General features: G+C 45.7%; 1 protein-coding gene across 2 annotated transcripts in view; it reads left to right on the forward strand.

Moving 5' to 3' along the window:
• The first annotated feature begins 12,087 nt into the window (after positions 1-12,087).
• CRYL1 (crystallin lambda 1) overlaps positions 12,088-22,529 on the forward strand; it is a 117,121-nt gene continuing 106,679 nt past the window's right edge. The window contains exon 1 of one of the 2 annotated variants that reach the window (XM_030922129.1): positions 12,088-12,243. In XM_030922129.1, coding sequence (XP_030777989.1) covers positions 12,203-12,243 — 41 coding nt within the window. In that variant the 5' untranslated portion in view covers positions 12,088-12,202. The remainder of the gene's footprint in view (positions 12,244-22,529) is intronic. The other variant, XM_030922128.1, reaches the window with a different exon arrangement.

Consider the following 22,529-nt stretch of genomic DNA (forward strand, 5'->3'; position numbering starts at 1 on the left):
AATAAATGTGAAGGGCTGAAGGAGCTCCAGGCTGCCTTTGCTCGGTAATTAGGCACATCTGAAGCCTGGTAGCAATCATGTGAACCTGTGATCAATTAAGCCGCTGACCAATCTACCTCCTCCTCCCTGCTCTTTCTACCCAATAAATGTGAAGGGCTGAAGGAGCTCCAGGCTGCCTTTGCTCGGTAATTAGGCACATCTGAAGCCTGGTAGCAATCATGTGAACCTGTGATCAATTAAGCCGCTGACCAATCTACCTCCTCCTCCCTGCTCTTTCTACCCAATAAATGTGAAGGGCTGAAGGAACTCGAGGCTACCTTTGCTCACTAGAATCGGGGAGCTCTCTTCTTCTTCTTCCCCTGGACCCTTCCTTTAAAACAGTGACTTTTGTCTTAAGTTTTCATTTCCACGTTCATTCCTTCATGCAGTCTGGTAATGAGGGCCTCAAGTAGTAACAGTAGTAACTGTCTCAAGTAGTAACAGTAATAACTGTTGTAGCCACGGGTCTCAAGTAGTAACTATGGCAGTCTCGCACATAAAGTATCTTGTTCTAAAAAAAATCAAGGGGCCAGGCCCGGTGGCTCACGCCTGTAATCCCACACTGTGGGAGGCCGAGGCGAGCAGATCACGAGGTCAAGAGATTGAGACCATCCTGGCCAACATGGTGAAACACCGTCTCTACTAAAAACACAAATATTAGCTGGGTGTGGTGGTATGCACCTGTAGTCCTAGCTACTCAAGAAGCTGAGGCAAGAGAATCGCTTGAACCCGGGAGGCAGAGATTGCAGTGAGTCAAGATTGCACCACTGTACTCCCACTGTACACAGCGGGACTCTGTCTAACAAAAAAAAAAAAAAACAATTCAATACATTAGGACATTTTCTGTAGAGGGGGGTACAATGTCTTGATGAAGTGCCTTTTTCTGATTTACACAAAGGTATGAAATAGACTACCATTGGCTCTACGGCCTGTATAAAATCAAATCCTGACTATTAGTGAAAGTGAACCAATGCAGTTTAATAAGTAAAGAAAAAAAAGAATGACCAATAATGAATACATTGAGGCCAGGCACAGTGGCCCACGCCTGTAATCCCAGCACTCTGGGGAGCCGAGGTGGGCTGATCTCCTTGAGTTGAGGAGTTTGAGACCAGCCTGGGCAACATGGCAAAACCCTGCCTCTACTAAAAATACAAAAACTGGGGGCGGGGGGCGGTTGGTGGTGTGGTGGTGTGTGCCTGTAGTCCCAGCTTCTCCAGGGCCTGAGGCTGGAGAATCGCTTGAATCTGAGAGGTGGAGGTTGCAATGAGCCAAGATCGTGCCACGGTACTCCAGCGTGGGTGACAGAGTAAGACCCTGTCTCAAAATAATAAGTATTGAAATTCTGGCTTCCAAAATATTTGTTCTTTGTTAATATACTATATTCCATGTGCAATATAGTGTTTTCTTTCATTCAGGCCACTAGAACAGAATGCTGTAGACTGAGCAGGGCATGGTGGTATGCATCTGTTGTTCTAGATATCTGGGAAGCGGAGGTAGGAGGATCACTTGAGTCCAGGACTTTCATTCCAGCCTGGTTAACATAGCAAGACCCCTCTCTAAAAAACAAAAATGCCATAGACTGGGTGGCTTCTAATAACAGATACTTATTTCTCACAGTTCTGGAGGCTGAGGGGTCCAAGATCAAGGCACTGGCAGTTTCAGTGTCTGGACAGGGCCCACTTCTAGGTTCATAGACATTCATCTTCTCACAGTCTCCTCACATAGTGAAAGGGGTGAGGGGTTTCTCGGGCCACTCTCATAAGGGCACCAATCCTGGGCATGAGGGCTCTGCCCCGTGACCTAACACAACCCAGAAGCCTCGCTTTCTAATAACATCAGCTTAGGGGTTGGAATTCCAATGTATGAATTTGGGGAGACATAAACATTCAGTCTAATATGTGTAGTATAACTAAGATAGTGTAATACAGGTTTCCCTAGGCCTCATGGAACCACAGGTACACATGTGATTAATATATATGCGGAGGAATTTGTCAGTTTTAGGAACATTTTTCTGTCACCCCAAAAGTCTCCCACACACATACACACCGTCTTCCATCTTTGGATACCCCAAAAAATAATGTATCAAAAGTACTGTGATGTTAAGGAGGAAAGGGTTGTAGAGAAAACATAAGTTCCCGATTCACTTTGTGGCATGTTTAAATTATTTTGTTCCTTGTTCAGGACTATGAGCTTTCTGGCTTGGGCAACCACAGCTGAAAAATGCAACACCTTTATCTTGTGGAGGAATTTTACCAAAATAACGTTTCTCTTATGTTTTGTTCATTTCAGAAATTATCATTTTCCTCTTCCCCTCTCTTCTTTTCTCTCTCCCTTCCTCCCCCCCTCCCTTTCTTTTTTTTTTTCTTTTTTCTTTTGCAGGTTGTGGGGATAAGGTTTCACTCTGTTGCTCAGGCTAGAGTGAAGTGGCACAATCAAACCTCACTGCCGTCTTGACCTGCTGGGCTCAAGCAATCCTCCTACCTCAGCCTCCCCAGTAGCTGTGACCACAGGCACATAGCACCATGTCTGGAAAATTAAAAAAAAAATTTTTTTTTGTAGATATAGGGTCTTGACATACTGCCCAGGCTGACCTCAAACTCCTGGGCTCAAGCAATCCTCCTGTCTCAGTCTTGCAAAGTGCTGGGATTACAGGCATTAGCCACCTTCCCTGACCTTCCTTTCTAAGCAAAATAAATATAGGCAAGGGATGGATGATCAGAAAGCATTTGTAAAGTGGAGTATTAAAGTAATGAACTAGTTTGCTATGACCCTGCAACGCCTTTGCATGTTCCTGGAGACTATGCCTGAGTTTTCAAATTCATCTTTTGTAAAACACTGTTCAAGCTTAGGATAAACATATAATTCAAGACATTTTGACTAGAAAGGAAAGATCTGGTCTGAGATAGACCTGCCAAGTGGCCCTGGAAGTCTTGGGGCTGTCACCTGTAGAATGGTGGGGCTGGAATCTGCTTTACATATGCCAGAGAGGTGCCAGGCAGGGCCATAAGTGAGAGTATGTGTAAGGAAGAGCTGCTGTGTGAGACTACAGAGGACCCAGAATGACCCAACGCTGGCCACATGCCCAACACATTTTAGAATGGATTCTATCAGTTAATCATTAACAATAACCCTTTAAGAGGGAACCTCTATTATGACCATTGTACTGCTGAAAAGGCTGAATTTTGAGGAACTAACTTGTCTAAAATCATGCATCTAGCCAAGCATGGTGGCCCACATCTGTAATCCTGCACTTTGGGAGGCCAAGATGGGCAGATTGCCTGAGCTCAGGAGTTCAAGACTAGCCTGGGCAACACATTGAAACCCTGTCTCTACTAAAATACAAAAAATTAGACAGGCGTGGCAGCGTGTGCCTGTAGTCCCAGCTACTCAGGAGGCTGAGGCAGGTGAATTGCTTGAACCTGGGAGGTGGAGGTTGCAGTGAGGAGATTAAGCCATTGTACTCCAGCCTGGGCGACACAGCAAGACTCCGTCTCCAAAAAAATAAATAAAAATAAAATCATGCAACTAGTGAAATAAGAATTTGAGATTCAGAACCTGGCAATCTGACTCAAGAGCTCACATTTTTTACCACTGCACGGTTTTGCCTTTCTGATATTGACTTGTATACTATTACCTACGTAGCAACATGTTAAGTTAGGGATTACGGCTCATGCCCTAAGACAACAGATCACAGATGTAAACATGAATTGCCAGACCAATGTGCATTTTTTCAAAGTAGGTGGTCCAGAATGTTTTGGAACTTTTTGATCTCTTACTAGTGCTGGGGTAAAGGATGGAGTGTTGGGATTTCACCTTCAAAGTGTTCCTCTGTGAAGGGTCCCAGTTGGCAAGAGGGGAGATTTAATGACCTAATTAAGCCTGTATTGGCAACTTAAATTACCCTTAGGCTTTTATTTCCCAAAGTGGTCGGAAAAATCAGGGCCCCACCTAAGTTTTAAAAGGGGAAAGGGAGACGAAAATAAAGTTCGGCTTGAATTACATCCCATGAGTTGTTCTAGTTCAATCAATCTGTTCAATTACACATGCTGTACAGAGTTCTTTATACTACTTTAAGCAGTTAATTTCTATTATGGGTGGAGTAGCCACAGCTTCAGAGAGGAAGCAGGGCTGGGCTATGTAAAAGAGGAGGAAGTTTTAGATAATTTGTGGTGAAGAGAGCGTAGGATTTGGCATTGCTGTAGCTCTGTAGAACTATTTGAGTGCTCGAAACCTCACTTCCCAGGAGAGGCCTTTCTTCACCATTGATTCCCAAAACCATCTTCCTCCCCTCCATCATCCTTAATCCCCTTGACCTCTTTATTTCCTACATAACACTTAGCATGACCTCTGTATTATTCTCTTACATATACCATTTATTTCTTTATCTTCCTGTTTAGTTTCTGTCTTTCACTAGAACAACAGTTCCATAGACTAGAGGTCTGTGTCTGTCTTGGTCACCAATTTGTTCCCAGTGCTTTGAACTGAGCTGTCTAATGGGGTGGCCACTAGTTACATGTGGCTATTTAGTTAAAATTAGTTAATTAAAACAATTTTTTTTTTTGAGATGGAATCTCGCTCTTTCACCAGGCTGGAGTGCAAGTGGCGTGATCTCTGCTCACTACAACCTCCACCTCCCGGGTTCAGGCCATTCTCCTGCCTCAGCCTCCTGAGTAGCTGGGATTACAGGTGCCTGCCACCACGCCCAGCTAATTTTTGTGTTTTAGTAGAGACAGGGTTTCACCGTGTTAGCCAGGATGGTCTCGATCTCTTGACCTCATGATCTGCCCGTCTCGGCCTCCCAAAGTGCTGGGATTACAGGCGTGAGCCACCACGCCCGGCCCTATACTTCATTCTTAAAAGATGCATACGACCACATTGAGGTCACCTAAGCAGAGCATCTGGCCAGGTGTTCTGAGTAAATCTCCTCACTGAGACCATCCTGCAGGCCGAGTCTTCAGTCCCTTTGGTATCTCGCCATTAATCTCTGCAAGGTTTCTTGCCTCTGGGAACAGAAGTGCCCCAGACCAGCCTTGTCCCCTTCCTTCTCTGAACGCAGTCAGTCATTTCTCTAAGGAATTCTGGTTCCTTCTAGTGAAAAAATGGCAAGATTTGAGCATTGGGGTTTCAGGTCATATTTGAAATACCAGTGGCATGAATCCGAGGCCATTTCAGAGGGCGGAACTGGAAAATACTCTTTTTTATTTTTGAGAGACAGGATCTCGTTCTGCTGCCCAGGCTGGAGTGCAATGGCAGGATCATCGCTCACTGCAGCCTCGAACTCCTAGGATTAAAGGATCCTCCTACCTCAGCCTCCTGAGTAGTTGGGACTACAGGTATGTGCCATTACACCTGGCAAGTTCTTCAAAAAATGTTTTTATGTTTTTTTTTTTTTTGGCAGAGTTTCGTTCTTGTTGTCTAGGCTACAGTGCAATGCCGCAATCGGCTCATTGCAACCTCCACCTACTGTGTTCAAAAGATTCTCCTGCCTCAGTCTCCTGAGTAGCTGGGGTTACAAGCATGCACTACCACGCCTGGCTAATTTTGTATTTTTATTGGAGATGGGGTTTTGCCATGTTGGTCAGGCTGGTCTTGAACTCCTGACCTCAGGTATCTACCCACCTCGGCCTCCCAAAGTGCTGGAATTACAGGCATAAGCCACTGTGCCCAGCCCCCAAATTTTTATTTGTAGAAATGGGGTCTTGCTATGTTGCCTTAGGCTGGTCTCAAACTCCTGGCTTCTAGCCATCCTCCCACCTTGGCCTCCCAAAGTGCTGGGATTATTACAGGGGGAGCCCCTGTGCTCAGCCTCATTTATTTATTTATTTATTTAAGACGCAGTCTTGCTCTGTCACCCAGGCTGGAGGGCAGTGGCACGATCTCGGCTCACTGCAAGCTCTGCCTCCAAGTTCAAGCCACTCTCCTGCCTCAGCCTTCCAAGTAGCTGGGACTACAGGCACCCGCCACCATGCCTGGCTAATTTTTTGTAAGTAGAGATGGGGTTTCACTATGTTAGCCAGTATGGTCTCGATCTCCTGACCTTGTGATCTGCCTGCCTCGGCCTCCCAAAGTGCTGGGATTACAGGCGTGAGCCAAGTGGCTGGCCTTTTTTTTTTTTTTTTTTTTAAGCGTCAGCTTATATGAATATTTTTGATTCAGTTCTAACATCATTGTGTTTCTTGGGGCCGGGCGCGGTGGCTCAAGCCTGTAATCCCAGCACTTTGGGAGGCCGAGACGGGCGGATCACAAGGTCAGGAGATCGAGACCATCCTGGCTAACACAGTGAAACCCCCTCTCTACTAAAAATACAAAAACTAGCCGGGCGAGGTGGCGGGCGCCTGTAGTCCCAGCTACTCGGGAGGCTGAGGCAGGAGAATGGCGTAAACCCGGGAGGCGGAGCTTGCAGTGAGCTGAGATCCGGCCACTGCACTCCAGTCCGGGCGACAGAGCGAGACTCCGCCTCAAAAAAAAAAAAAAAAAAAAAAGATTTTCTTTATAGTCCTTTTTGTCATGAGACTGTATCTCAGTAAGAGTGGTTTCTGGAGTTACTTGTGATTCTCATGCCATGTGGTTGCCTAAGAACATTTTCAGTTTGAAGTGTTGGCATTCAAGCTGTGAGTTCTTAAAAGCTGGCAACTTTGGCCTACTTGTCTTCTCTTGGTGGTAATATTGAGCTATTAAAGGAATGCATTAATCAATCCTACCTGACTTTGTCAAACAGTGGAAAAACATAAGAAATTCAGCCTCTGAAGTCTGTCCTGTTTGATTTTACCATCATCTGGCCCAATGGCAGCAGCTGAGTATGTGGTTATATGTCTAGTATTTATTTATGGGCTTCTGGGTCGGGTGGGGACTTGGAGAACTTTCCTGTCTAGCTAGAGGATTGTAAATGCACCAGTGTTGTGTGTCTAGCTAGAGGATTGTAAATGGACTAATCAACACTCTGTAAAATGGACCAATCAGCATGATGTGGGCGGGGACAGATAAGGGAATAAAAGCTGGCCTTGCCAGCTAGCAGCGCCAACCCACTTGGGCTCATTTCTACCCTGTGGAAGTTTGGTTCTTTTGCTTTTCATAATAAATCTTGCTGCTGCTCACTCTTTGGGGCCACACCATCTTTAAGAGCTGTTACACGCACCGCAAGGGTCTGCAGCCTCACTCCTGAAGTCAGCAAGACCACAAACCTACTGGAAGGAACAAACCCCCAATGGAAGGAACAAACTCCAGACACACCACCTTTAAGAGCTGTGACACTCACCGTGAGGTCCGCGGTTTCAGTCTTCAAGTCAGCATGACCAAGAACCCATCAGAATGAATAAATTCTGGACACACCACCACACCTGGGTAATTTTTTGTGTTTTTAGTAAAGACAGGGTTTCACCGTGTTAGCCAGGTTGGTCTCAATCTCCTGACCTCGTGATCTCCCTGCCTCGGCCTCCCAAAGTGCTGGGATTACTGGCATGAGCCACTGCACTTGGCCCTATGTATGCAATATTTATAATAGGGGGATTTTGGCTGGGCAAACTCATTCTGCCTAAAAATATTCCATTTCTAATTATATTAGAATCTACTTGTTTTCATGTACTTGATTCAATTTTAACTTTTCCAAGTTAAAGTCTTCCTTTTCTGAACCACAACCTTTTTCTTTCATGCTTTAGTCTCATGCTACACAAATTCAACTATCAAAGACGAATCAGAAAATATAACCAAGGTATATTAGACACAAGTTAATTTTTTAAAAATAAAAGAAAATGTGCTAGAGAATACTCATTTAAACTTTTGCCATTCACCTGAAACCTAGTTATAAACTTATGATTTTCAGACTACCTGGGTTCCATTAGAATCAACTCATAAAATACACCAGTTTTTAACATTTATAGAAGTCAAAAGTGCTTAAAACAGAAACCACACTGGATAATTCAATACGGAGAATTTAATGTGGAGGACCAGCTCAATATCAATGGGTGTGTGAGGACTGGAAAGTAGCAAGAGTGAATGGGGAGGTCACAACAATGTCGGGAAGTGGCACTATCCCTGGACTGGGGGAATGAGGGAAGATTTGGGGAAGACCTGAGGCTTAGACGAGGGGTCTCGTGAGCTGAGGCTTAATCCCCTGTGGAGATGGTTGGTGCTGGTCCTCTGAGCAGGGTGAGAGGAGGTGTTTGGAAGGGTCAAAAGGATCAGGAAACAGAGCCAGTGGCAGTCACTGGTGCAATTGCTGGGGTGACACTAACAGCAGGCATGAGTTATCACACTCTGTCACCAGGCTGGAGTGCACTGGTGTGATCTCTGCTCACTGCAACCTCTGCCTCCCGGGTTCAAGCGATTCTCCTGCCTCAGTCTCCTGAGTAGCTGGGACTACAGGTGCACACCACCACGCCCGGCTAATTTTTGTATTTTTAGTAGAGATGGGTTTTACCACGTTGGCCAGAATGGTCTTGATCTCTTGACCTCGTGATCTGCCTGCCTTGGCCTCTCAATTTAATTAGGTTTTTAAAAATTATTATTGAGTTGCAATATTTCTTTGTATTATCTTAAATAGATATATGTTTCACCAATAGTTTCTCCCAGCGTGTGGCTGATGTTTTTATTTTTCTTAACTGTGTCTTTCAAAGACATATTTTTGGTTTTAACAAAATCCAATTTGTTTTATTTTTATTTTATATTTTTTTTTAATTTTTGAGACAGAGTTTCACTCCATCACCCAGGCTGAATGCAGTGGTGTGATCATGGCTCACTGCAGCTTTGACCTTCTGGGCTCAAGTGATCTTCCCATCTCAGCCTCCTGAGTAGCTGGGACTACAGGTATGTGCCACCACACCTAACTTTTATTTTTTATTGTAGAGACAGGATCTTGCTATGTTGCCCAGGTGGGTCTTGAACTCCTAGGCTCAAGTGATCCTCCCACCTCAGCCTCCCAAAGTGCTGGGATTATAGATATGAGCCACTATGCCTGACTAACATCCAATTTATTAATGTTTGCTTTTATGACTTATGTTTTTTGTGTTCTATCTAGAAAAGTTTTGCCTAACTCAAGGTCACAAAGATTTTCTTCCATTTTTTTCCTCTACGTTTTCTGATGTTAGGTCATAGATGCAGGTCTAAAATTTATTTTGAGTCAATTTTTGCATATGGTATGAGTAAATATTTTTGCATATGGATATTGAGTTGTTTCAGCACCCCTCTTTTTAAAGGACTGTACTTCTCCATTGAATTACTTTGGCTTGTTTACAAAAATGAATTGACAATATACATGGGCCCATTTCTGGGTTCTCTTCTGCCATATGTCTTAATAACGATAGCTTTAGAGTAAAAGCTTCCAAATTCTATCATTTCCATATAAATTTTAGAACTAACTTTTACATTTCTATAAATAAAATCTTATGAAAGTTGGGAATGCATTGAATCTCTAGGTTATTTTGGGGCTAACTGAAATCTTAAGTCTTTTTGTCTGTGATGGCTGTATCTCTCCAATTGTTTACATCTTCTTTAATTTATCTCAAAAAAGGTTGGTAGTTTTTGGTAAGGTATTGCATATATTTTATTAAATGGATTCATACGTATTTTCATTGGTTATTGTAAGTGACATTGTCACTTATTATTTTAAAACTTATTGTGTTTTAAAATTTTGATATCTATTCATTGGTATCATACAAATACAATTGATTTTTGGGAATTGAACTTGAATCTATGAATGTTTTAAACTAACTTATAAGTTCTATTAGCCTTTTAAAAAGATTCCTGGGCCGGGCGCGGTGGCTCAAGCCTGTAATCCCAGCACTTTGGGAGGCCGAGGCGGGCGGATCACAAGGTCAGGAGATCGAGACCATCCTGGCTAACACGGTGAAACCCCATCTCTACTAAAAAATACAAAAAACTAGCCGGGCAAGGTGGCGGGCGCCTGTAGTCCCAGCTACTCGGGAGGCTGAGGCAGGAGAATGGCGTGAACCCGGGAGGTGGAGCTTGCAGTGAGCTGAGATCTGGCCAGTGCACTCCAGCTTGGGTGACAGAGCGAGACTCTGTCTCAAAAAAAAAAAAAAAAAAAAAAAAAAAAAAGATTCCTTAGGAGTTTCTAAATATATAATCATGTCACTTGTGAATGAACATAGTATTATTACTTCTTACCCAATCTTTGTGCCTTTTATTTCTTTTTCTTGCCTAATTGCATTGGATAGGACTTCTAATACAATGTTGAACAAAAAATGTAAGAAAGAATATTCTTGCCTATTCCCAATATTAGAGGGAAAATATTGTCTTTCACGATTAAGAATAATATTAGATAGACAAATGGATAAATATACAAAATGAAATATTATTTCGCCTTAAATAACATTTTGTCATTTGACACAACATGGATGGGTCTGAAGGACATTATGTTAAGTGAAATAAGCCAGACACAGAAATAAAAATACTGCATGATATCATTTATATGCGGAATTTTTTTTTTTTTTTTTTTTTTGAGACGGAGTCTCGCTCTGTGGCCTGGGCTGGAGTGCAGTGGCCGTATCTCAGCTCACTGCAAGCTCCGCCTCCCAGGTTTACGCCATTCTCCTGCCTCAGCCTCCTAAGTAGCTGGGACTACAGGCGCCTATATGCGGAATTTTTTTTAAAAAGTCAAATATACAGATATAGAAACTAAAACAGTGGTTACTAGAGGTGGAAGTAGGGGAGGAAAAGGGGAAATGTAGGTCAAAGGAAATGAAGAAGCAGATATGTAGGATCAGCAAGTTTAGAGATCTAATGTATAACAATAACACCAGGACTATAGTTTTTTTTTGTTTTTTTCTTTTTCTTCTTCCAGTTTTTTTTTTTTTTTTTTGGTGGTGGTTGTTTAGACAAGGTCTAGCTCTATAGCCACGCTGGAGTGCAGTGGAGTGATCGTGGTTCACTGCAATCTCCACCTCCTAGGCTCAAGTGATTCATGTGCCTCAGCTTCCTGAATAGCTGGGACCACAGGTGTGTGCCACCATGCCCAGCTAATTTTTGTGCCCAACTAATATAGTTGCTAACTACAGAAACTTCTCCATCAGAAGATGCAAGCTTTGGAGCCTTGTACACTCAGCCAGAGCACGCGGGGTTGCTCAGGCTAGCGGCTCTCTCAGCAGTATACTGTAACATTCCCTCCAAAAAGTCCTCAACGTTTAAGCCTGCCTTCTACCGTGTATAAGTTTCGGGCCCGAAACACTCCATTACAGATACGGGAATATAATCAATCCATGGGACTTAGCCAATCTGAGGAGTGAGAGATGACTTATCTTCCTTGTGTGACTTTTCATTTCTCTTGAGGTTGAATACTTTCCAAATATTTATTGATAATTTGTGAAACTGTTCTAAAAAACAAAACAAAACAAACAAAAAACAACCACCTAACCCCTCCCCTGGGATTTCTCTTTCCCTGTTCCGACTCAGGGAAAACAAATAAAGGAAGCTTTCGCTCCATTTATCATCTCAGTCTCGGCTGCGGTTCCAGCTTGAGTACTGTCCCCTCTGTCTAATGACCGTGTCATCTCCCCTTCAGCTCGTGCGGTGTGGACGCATACACCACTGTCAGGCAACGTGTGATGCCCCTTCCTCCGGGTCTGTTCCGGGCTCCAAGAAAGCCAGGAGTCAGGGCACCAGCGCATTTCCTCCTTCCGACACACACCCAGCGCGGCGCGTGCTCCGCGGAGGAATGCAGCCGTGTCCTGCCGTCGCGCACATGAACGCGTCTGCTGTTCATGTGTCGCAGTCCCCGCGCCCAGTTCGCACCTGGCGGCGGCGGCGTCCTTCCGAGACGACCTTCTCTGACGGTTTCTCCAGGGCGCTTTAGCGCCAGAGCCCGTGCCATCGTGGCCGCGCCCCCTCCTTAGACACGGGGACTGCTGAGCGTCACAAGCGCGTGAGCTTCCCGCTTCCCCCCCACCCCGACGTGCCCCCGCGCTGGTCCTGCCCCTGCTCACGAGGGTCGGCGCGCGGGGCGTCTCCGGGTGTCTCTCGCCCGCGACGCGCAACCTCCTCCCCCGCCGGGACCGAGCGGCCCTCCCCGCCCTTCCCGCCCTCCCGGCCCGCGCGCGCAGCCAATGGGCGCGGGACCCGCCCTCTCCGGAGCGCCCAGCTCGAAGCTCCGCCGGCGCCTGGTGCCGGCGCCTGGTCCCAGCGCCCGCGGCGCCGCGTCTCCGGCCCAGCCATGGCGTCCTCCGCGGCCGGCTGCGTGGTGATCGTTGGCAGGTAAAGGGCTCCGAGCCGCGCTGCTGCCCCTGGAGCCCGGGGAGACGCCGGGGACGTGGTTCCCGCGTGTGGGGCCCTCGGGGTGGGCGCCGGGTCGCTGTCCCCGCCCCGGCCTCTGGTCCTCCGACGCCCTGCGGTCCCTGCGGCGCTGGCGGGCTCGGGGAGCGGCGCGGCTGGCGGAGCTGGGCAGGTGGAGGCGCCCCGCGGAGCTGGGTCTGCTCACCGGGAGCCGGCGTTGCGGGAGGTTCCGAGGCTGACCGCGCAGGCCGCGGGGCCCGCGGCTCCCAGACTGTCGAATGTCGCCGCGCCTGCCCGCAGGCCCGCAGAGAAGTGCCAGGCACCGTGTTGAACGAAACGAATTCTGGCTCATCCTGCGACGACTGTGTTCTCATCCCCATTTTACGCATGAGAATACTGAGACTAAGCGATTTAGCTAAGGTCACAGGCGTCCCTGACGGAGACAGGACTAGCCCCGCAGGGAGGGTGCCGGCGCAGTGCTGTCGGCGACCACGTAGCTGGAGGCCGCAGCAGGTGCTAGGCGAGCACACAGGCAGCCCTGTTTCCTGGGCGAGGCCCTGTTTCACGAGGAGAGGTGGGGGCGGTTGAGCCCAGACGGTTTGCTAAGCGTGTCCATGTAACAGCCCGAATTCTGTCCACACTGACTTCTAGTGTGTGCTTCCCCCAACACCCCCCACCCCCCACGTTTACAATCCTTGATATTTTTAGTTTTTAAAAAGGGGCATTTGTGTGTACCTTTCTTTGGCCAGCTGTTATAAGCATGTTAATACTTGCTATTGATAGTTAAAAGCACAGTTTTGGTGACTGCTGTTGAGGTGTTGGCCTGCCCCCGACTCCGCCCCCCATCAGTGTACAACCCGGCGTGGAGACCACTTCCAATGTCAGGGTGTTTCCTTCCCATTGAAGGAAGGCATCAGATTCCTTGTTGTCAGCTTTCTTTTCTCCAGAGCAGTGGAGTTAACTGTGCCTTTGTTCTTTCTGGCCCATGGGTGCCCGTGAAGACATATTAAAAAGTGCACTTCGGGCCGCGCGCGGTGGCTCACACCTGTAATCCCAGCACGTTGGGAGGCCGAGGCGTGCGGATCATCGGAGGTCGGGAGTTCGAGACCAGCCTGACCAACATGGAGAAACCCCCTCTCTACTAAAAATATAAAATTAGCCGGGCGTGGGGGCGCATGCCTATAGTCCCAGCTACTCTGGAGGCTGAGGCAGGAGAGTCCCTTGAACCGGGGAGGCGGAGGTTGCAGTGAGCCGAGATCCTGCCACTGCACTGCAGCCTGGGCAATAAGACCCAAACTCAGTCTGGAAAAAAAAAAGAAGTGCACTTTGTACAGGTGGTGGTAGTTACCTCTGTCTTGCATTTTATTAATAGTTAATTTTATTATCAGAGTTTATGTGTATGTGTATATATATATATATATATACACACACAAACACTCATATATATACACAGTTTTCTAAACGCATGGGTGCGTGCACGCACACACACACCCACACAATTTTAGTAGGATAGGGTCTCGCTCTGTCGTCCAGGCTGGAGTGCAGTGGCACCATCATGGTGGATCTCAACCTTCCAGGCTCAAGCCATCCGCCCACAGCAGGCATGTGTCGCTACACCTGGCTGATTTTTAAAATGTTTAGGTAGAGATGGGGTCTCACCATCTTGCCCTGGCTGGTCTTGAACTCCTGGGTTCAAGCGCTTTGACCTCCCAAAGTGTTGGGATTACAGATGTGAGCCACCTTGCCTGGCCTTGTATAGCTCCATCATGCCTTGAAGTAGTGTTATATATGCACCTAATACATGCGACGTAAAACTTTAGTTGATTGTGCAGTTATCTGGCTGTGGGTGGCTCAGTCTACTAAGGAGAAGCTGCAGTTAAACAGTTTACTTCTGATTCCTTGAGGAATGTTGATAAGGAATTGGAGAAAGGCTGCCAAACTTTAAGGACCACATTATTCTCTGGGGCCTCTGCTCATTGCTTTGTTTTCTGGTGTGAAAATCCTGTCTTTCCTCCACTCTCAGCACCTCAGCACACATCCAGCTCTGCTTCTGGGACAGTGTTGGTTTCTTCCCTTCCTCCTTACCACCCTTCTTTCTCTTCCCTCTATTTCTTTCCTGGCCCCACAGGTGATTCCAAGGAACACCCACTTAACATATAGGGCTTGGGGAATGTAAATTAATTTGCCAAAACCTGGTTCAGTTTCATTCTTAGGTTTCAACAGATCAAAATATACATATTTCAATTTCAGGAGCATATTGTGTTTTCAGCTTTCCTTATCGGTTTATAGATTTCCTCTTGAAAGTACCTGCTAGGAATACAGTCCCACTTAATTCTTTCCCGCTGATCTTTTCCCAAAGTTCACTCTTCCTTAGGGCCACTTAGCTGTCCTATAAACATCCAGGGTGAGTGCCTTCAGAATGGTGAGGGCTTGAAAGAGGATGAGAGAAATCCTTTGGGCCTAGGGCTGCAGGAAAATCTGGTAGTGATAACTTTTAAAAATGGGAGAAGTCGGGGCATGGTGGCTCATGCCTGTAATCCCAGCACTTTGGGAGGCCTAGGAGGGCGAATCGCCTGAGGTCAGGGGTTGGAGACCAGCCTGGCCAACATGGCGAGATCCCGTCTCTACTAAAAATACAAAAAGTAGCCAGGTGTGGTGGTGCATGCCTGTAATTCCAGCTACTCAGGAGGCTGAGGCAAGAGAATCGCTTGAACTCAGGAGGCGGAGGTTGCAGTGAACCAAGATCACACCACTGTACTCCAGCCGGGGGACAGAGTGAGACTCCGTCCCAAAAAAAAAAAAAAAAAAAAAAAGGAGTAGAAATGGGTATCATGAAGATAAATTTGCATTGGAGTAGTGTTCTAAGGCTTTCATTTTGTTAGACTTACCTTATAAAACACTGTGTTTCTCAATCGCTAAAATATGAGTTCTGTATTTGTATGCACACTACAAGATTCAGCTTGTAGCCCTTGAGCTTGTTTAGAATAGGCACACAAAATGTTCCTGGTGCAGGGCATGCCCTTTCTCCTGTCCTGCTTTTTAGGGGGCACCCTTCTTCAGGATCAAGCTCAGGGACTGTCTCCTCCAGGAAAAGTTCTGCTTCTGGGATTTTCCCCTAAGGGTGGAAACCATATTGTTGCCATTTGTATCCACCATGCCTGGTCCCAGTAGACAGATATTTGAGCACTGATAACAGAGACTGCTTATTTTTTAACTGATGTGCCTTGTGAAGGGCTTAGTAGTATGCTGTTTTATATCAAGAAAAACATCCCATAAACTAGAAAGGCAAAAAAGAAAGGCATCCTATAAACTGGGGTCTCCTTCATTTTTTTTTTAATTCCAAAATTTTGTTTGGGGTGATTGTACTTTTTTTTTTTTTGAGACGGATTCTTGCTCTGTCAGGCTCAGGCTGAAGTGCAGTGGCACCGTCTCAGCTCACTGCAACCTCTACCTTCCGGGTTCAAGCAATTCTCCTGCCTCAGCCTCCCAAGTAGCTGGGACTACAGGCACACACCACCATGCCTGGCTAATTTTCGTATTTTTAATAGAGACAGGGTTTCTCCATGTTAGCCAGGCTGGTCTCGAACTCCTGGCCTCAAGTGATCTGCCCACCCTGGCCTCCCAAAGTGTGAGATTACAGGTGTGAACCACTACACCCAGCCTGTGCATTTTTTATAAGAAATTTTCTGAGGCATGAATTTTCTTCGAAGTGCTATTCTAGGTATTTTCCTGCTAATTTTTGCACACATACACAGCAAACCCTAGGATGCCCCCCTTGCCTTTTGAGTCAGCTTAGGCACTAAATGTGCCCTTTGCAGGAGTTACTTAATAGCTCTTTCTGGCAAAATTTCCATAGTAGACTTAGATCATGAGTGAAGGAAAAGTTTAATTCAGTTTTTAACCCAGTAAATAAATAACTATAGCTGGAAAAATACTTTCAAATGTATCTGAAGTGAATTTATTCAAAATTAAGTGACATTAATGATAGAATGGAAGCAATTGTATCACTTTTCTCCCTTGCTGCTTTGCTGCTGTATAACAGAATTCATGTTCATCTGCCTTCGCCTTTTGTAGTACCCATTAAGATTCATGAATTCAGAAGCTTTAAGGTTCGAAAGGAGGCCAATCAGATGTCACAAGCTCTCAGGACAGGAAGTTAATTATTCTTGGGCCTGATGTTAGGTAGTATTGGGGAACAATACTGAGGGAAACCTGAAACAGAAACCTGAGGGAAACCAAGGCAGGGAACTTGCCAGCTCTAGGGCTGTGCAATCTTGTCCCTGTGCCTCTGTGCAGCTTCCTTTGCTCTGTAGACTCCCTCTCCTTGTACTTGCTCACTTTTCTTTCCTTTCCTTTGACTTTATCTTGCACATCACTGCCAACCCTAAGGTTACACTCTTTCAAGTATAGTGCCTCTCACTGGCTTTTTTTTTCTGTATTTTGGGTCCAATTTTCAGGAGAGGAAACCCAATGGCCTCAGCTCTGCGCATCCCAGGCTGTAGATAGCACAGGGTGCTCCTAAGCCAGTTGATTGGCTGCTTTGGGTCACGTGTCCAATCCATGTCCAATCAGCAGTGACTGCGTGTGTGGGTGTGAAGGGCGGGGGCGGGGAAGGACACGAGCTGGTCTCCAGGAGTCAGCGGTCTGCTCTGGGTCCTCTGCAATGAAGGGGCCAATCTGAAGACTGAAAGGGAAGTGGGGCCCTGTCCAATCACCTGATATTTGATGCCAGAATCCCTGCCGATGGTCAGATACTTGCGGTTCCAAGGATTTGCTGCCAGATTATAGGGGCTGCCTTTCCCTGAGCGACAGCAGCTTCAGGGTAAGACCCAAGCCATGGAAGCAGGTGCATTAGCCCCAGACCAAAGTGCCACGCTCCCTCCCGCCTGATTGCTTCCCCTCTCCAGGGTTCAGACCCTGCAGCCCGCAAACATACAGTTGTTCCCTGCAAACAGAAGAGCACCCTCTCTTGACCCCATTTTTCCCTCTGGTAATTGCCACACTGCTCCTCAAAACTTAATAAAGTTATCCACATTGTCTCCAGTTTCTTTCTTCCTATCCGTATTCTCTCTCTTAGCTTTGTATTATGGAAACATTTCAAACTGTGTTAAAGTTGAGAGAACAGTGCAATGAACCCTAAGGTACCGTCTCCCACCCCCTCAACTTCAACAATTATTAACACATGCCTTATCTGGTTTCAGTTATTCTCCCTTCTCTGGATTGTTCTGGAAACAAATGCCAGGCATTGAATCATTTCATCTGTAAATATGTCAGCATGTATAGTATCTAAGATATGGACTGTTTTAAAAATATGTAACCACAATAGCCTCATCATGTGTAAAACATTAACACAATTCCTTAATATCTTCATGTAATATCTTTAAATATCTCTTCCATATTCAAGAGTTCCTTGATTAATTTTTTTAAATACTTGGTTTGATTGATTTAGGGTCTAAATAAGGCCCACATGTTATATTTAGTCAACAAGATTTCTTAGCTCTTTCAATCTATAGATTCTCCATCCCTCTCTGGTTTTGTGAAAATTTTCTTGCAGTTTATCTATTGAAGAATTTGAGTCATTTGCCCTGTAAAATTTCCCATATTCTAGGTTTTGCTGAATGTATCCTTTCCCTCTCCTCCCTTCCCCTCCCCACCCCTCCTGTCACCTTCCCTCCCCTTCCCTTCCCTTCCCTTCCCAAGACGGGGTCTCACTATGTTGCCCAGGCTGGTCTTAAACTCCTGGGTGCAAGCCATCCACCTGCCCAGCCTCCTAAAGTGCTGGGATTACAGGCGTGAGCCACTGCACCCAACCCCTGTAGTGTCATTTATCATGTTCCACCGTCCGTTCATTTCTGGAAACTGGTAGGGCTAAAGGCTCATTTTCTCTTAAACCTACCCTGGGCAGTCTTTCATCAAGCTCACAAATCTGCTCTTGTCATGGTCCCCACCCCCGTTCATCTTGCGAAGCCCAATGGTCAGTCCTCAGTTCAAGTATTCATCAGCAGCATTTGATGCAGATGGCAGTTCCCTTCACTTCCCTGACCAACCCCCCACCCACCTCACTAGTGCTCCTTTTTGTCCCCATATTCCCCATTAAAGGTGGAGTGTCCCAAGGCTGAATCCTTGGACTTCTTTATCAACATTCACTTTCTTAGAGATCTTACCCAGTCACACACTTTTAAATACCACGTCTATACAGTAAATCCCAAATTAATATCCCAGCCCAGCCCTTGGCTCTGAACCTGGATACTTATAGCCAGTGATTTGCTAGACCCACCCCTTAGCATTTCTCACTGAAAACATCCCAGTTTGAACGGATTTTCCCTCCTAACATCTGCTCTGTTGCTGGTCTTTCCCAGCAGAGTTAGTGACATCTCCATCCTTCCTTGTCCAAAAGAAACTTGGGACTGTCCTCCATTTTTCTTTCTCTCACACCCACATGCAACTCACGAGCAATTCTTCTTGGCTGTACTGTGAAAATATTGCATCTTCATTTCTCAGCTGACCACTTTGCAGCACCCCCTCTGCCTCCGTCCTGGTCCTGCCTCCCGTCACATCGGGCACCAGCCTCCTGACACCCAGCTGGTCTCTTAACTTCCATCTTTGCCCATCTGCAGTATATTCTTAGTAAGGCAACTAGAATGTCCCTTTAAAAACAGAAGTCAGATGATATCTTTTGTCTACAACCTTCTATTAGCCAACTGTCTCACTCATTAAAAACCAAAATCCCTCCATTGCTTCTGAGGTGCCATGAAATGGGCTCAGCACTCTCTCCTTCCCTTTGACCTCATTGTCCCTCCTTCCTCTCCCCCGACCGCCCTCCAGCAGAGCACCAGCCTTGCTGATCTGGACCAGCTGGGCAAACAGACTCTGCCAGGAACACTTGTTGCAGAAATACACTCATGGCTTGGCCCCTTACCTCCTTTGCTAAAAACGTCACCTTCCCAGTGAGACAGTCCCTGGTGGCGCTTTTAACATTTCTCTGCCTCCCAGTCCCTACTCCCCTGCTTGCTTTCTCCCTAGTGCTTTTGCTTATTTAGTTTGTTGTCTGTCTACCTACTGTGAGCTCCTTGGGGTCAGGAACTGGGCAGTGCCTGCACATGGTAGGTGACCTTTACGTATTTCCTTGGTGAGTCATCGTTGGCTTCTGATTAACCCCATGGCAAGAGCCAGCTGACCGTTATCTCGTATTTGTCATTTGATAACCGTGGCTTTTTCACATTTATTTAGCCTCTACAACGTGCCAGGAATATGAAGGTGAGTGCTAGTTCCTGGTGCATAGAGTTTACCCATAGGAGTTTTCTCCTGCCTCAGCCTCCTGAGCAGCTGGGATTACAGGCGTGTGCCACCACTCCTGGCTAATCTGTGTATTTTTAGTAGAGACGGAGTTTCACCGTGTTGGCCAGGCTGGTCTTGAATTCCTGACCTCAGATGATCCACCCGCCTTGGTCTCCCAAAGTGCTGGGATTACAGGTGTGAGCCACAGCACCCGGCCACAAAGATTTCAAAATCCAAAAACAATTTGCAATCTGGAATACCGGGCCCGAGCATTTTGAATAAGGCCCACTCGACCTGTACTGCATTTGTCATCTGCTCCTGTCTCTCCATCCACTCCCAGGCTTGCATGCCCAGATAAGGTGGGTGCCAGAGGTAGAATTATTTTCAGGGTTTTGTCCCAGGGTAAAGACTGTATTGAGAAAATTGACTTTGGATAGAGCAAGATGACCTTTTTTACATAGGGTCTTGCTCCGGCTGAGGCTGGAGTACAGTGGTGTGATCGTAGCTCACTGCATACTGCATCCTTGAACTCCTGGGCTCAAGTGATCCTCCTGCCTCAGCCTCCTGAGCAGCTGGGACCACAGGCATGTGCCACTACACCCAGCTAATTTAGAATTTTTTTGTAGAGATGCAGTTTCCCTCTGTTGCCCAGGCTCTTCTTGAAGTTTAGGGTTACAATTTTCCTCCCGCCTCAGCCTCCCAAAGTCCTGGGATTACAGGCAGGAGCCAAGCCTGTTCAAGATTGTCTTTTGCTCTCTAGTCCCCAGGAGAACAAAGCCAGGTGCTGAGGCTTGAAGAGGGGCCAGGGAAACTGCGACTGAAATGTTACAAATACATGTTTCCTCTAGGCTAGTGAGAAAGTACCCACTAGCCTTCTGGTGGGGTAGGTAAGCCTTCCCAACTCAGAATCATCCTTTTGCAGGGTCAGTTAGTGTTCATTGTTTTAAAAAATCTTTTTTAAACTTTTAAACCACATTTAGCCGTAGTAAAATACACGTAACCTACAATTTGCCTTTTTTTTTTGAGATGGAGTTTCGCTCTTTCACCCAGGCTGGAGTAAAGTGGTGCCATCTCGGCTCACTGCAACCTCCTCTCCACCAGTTCAAGTGATTATCTTGCCTTGGCCTCCCGAGTAGCTGGGATTACAGGTATCCGCCACCACACCTGGCTAATTTTTGTATTTTTAGTAGAGATGGGGTTTCACCATGTTGGCCAGGCTGGTCTCGAACTCCTGACCTTAGGTGATCCACCTGCCTCAGCCTCCAAAAGTGCTGGGATTACGGGTGTGAGCCACTGCGCCCGGCCCAATTTGCCATTTTAACAGTTCTCAATGTACAGTTGAGTAGTGTTAAGTATGTTCCCATTGTTGTGCAACCAATCTCCAGAAGTTTTTCTTTTTTTTTTTTTTTTTTTTTTTTTTATATTTTTTTAGTAGAGACGGGGTTTCACCGGGTTAGCCAGGATGGTCTCGATCTCCTGACCTTGTGATCCGCCCGTCTCGGCCTCCCAAAGTGCTGGGATTACAGGCTTGAGCCACCGCGCCCGGCCTCCAGAAGTTTTTCATCTTGCAGAATTAAAACTCTGTTCCCATTGAACAAACAGCTGCTCATTTCCCCCAGCCCCAGCCCCTGGCATCCACCCTTCTAGCTTTCTGTCTCTATGGGTGCCTCAGGTAAGTGGAATCATAGGGTATTTGTCATTTTGTGACTGGCTTATTTCATTTAGTAAAATGTCCTCAAGGTTCATCTGTGTTGTGGCATGTGTCATTTCTTTTTAGGGCTGAGTTAGTGTTTATTCTTAAAAGCCTAAGACTCTGAATATAGATAGCTGTTCTTTGCATTCACACCTTAAGGCAACTCCCTACATTATGCCAAATGTGACATTTGTTTCCCCCTCACCCTTCTACTCAACTAAATTTAAGTATTATTATTATTATTAATTATTATTATTCACTGGCTCCATCCATTCTTATGAAAATTTAAGTATTATTGCTTTACATTTTTATGGCAGGAGTTGGTTGTCAAAGCATGTTTACAAACATTTATTTTTAATAACAGCAATACTGAGCTGTAATTCACCCATTTAAAGTGTACAATTCAGTGGTTTTAGTATATTCACAAGGTTGTGCATCCATCACCACAATCAATTTTACAACATGCTCATCATCCCAAACCTTGGACCCACTAGCTATCACTCTTCATTCCTTCCTCCCCTAGCCCTGGGCAACCACAAATCTACTTCCTGTCTCTATGGATATGTCTATTCTGGACATTTCATAAATGGGATCATACAATACGAGAACCTTTGTGACTGGCTTCTCCCACTCAGCATAATGTTGTCAACATTCATCTGTGTGGCATGTATCAGCATTTCATTCCTTTTTGTGGCTGAATAGCTCTGTTGTATGGGTGTGCCACATTGTATCTGTTCCATTTAGCTGTTATGAATAATGCTGCTATCATCATTGGTGTACAAGATTTTTGTGGACATATTTTCATTTCTGTTGGGTACATACCTAGGAGTGGAACTGCTGTTACATGCTTTCATTTAAAAAAAAAAATTATTTTTTAAAACAATTTTTACATTTACAGAAAAATTGTGAAGAGAGTTTTCATATGTCATGTCACCAGATTTCCCGTATTCTTAACATGTTACATTAGTATGGTGGATTTATAACAATTAATGAACCAATGCATTATTAACATTTATTAATAATTAATAATATTGGCTATTCATGACCAACACATTATTATTTAACAACATTCATATTTTTTTCAGATTTCCTTAGTTTTTACCTGATGTCTTACTTCTGTCCCAGGATGCCCTCCAGGGTACCGAATTACAATAGTCATTTCTCTTTCGCTCTAGACTGTGACAGTTACTCAGACTGTCCTTATTTTTGGTGACCCTAACAGTTTTGAGGACCGCCAGTCAGGTAGTTTGTAGAATGCCCCTCTGTTAGGATTTGTCTGATCTTCTCATGATGAGAG

This window comes from Rhinopithecus roxellana, chromosome 18 (genome assembly GCF_007565055.1).
Source record: "Rhinopithecus roxellana isolate Shanxi Qingling chromosome 18, ASM756505v1, whole genome shotgun sequence".
Lineage (NCBI taxonomy): Eukaryota > Metazoa > Chordata > Mammalia > Primates > Cercopithecidae > Rhinopithecus > Rhinopithecus roxellana.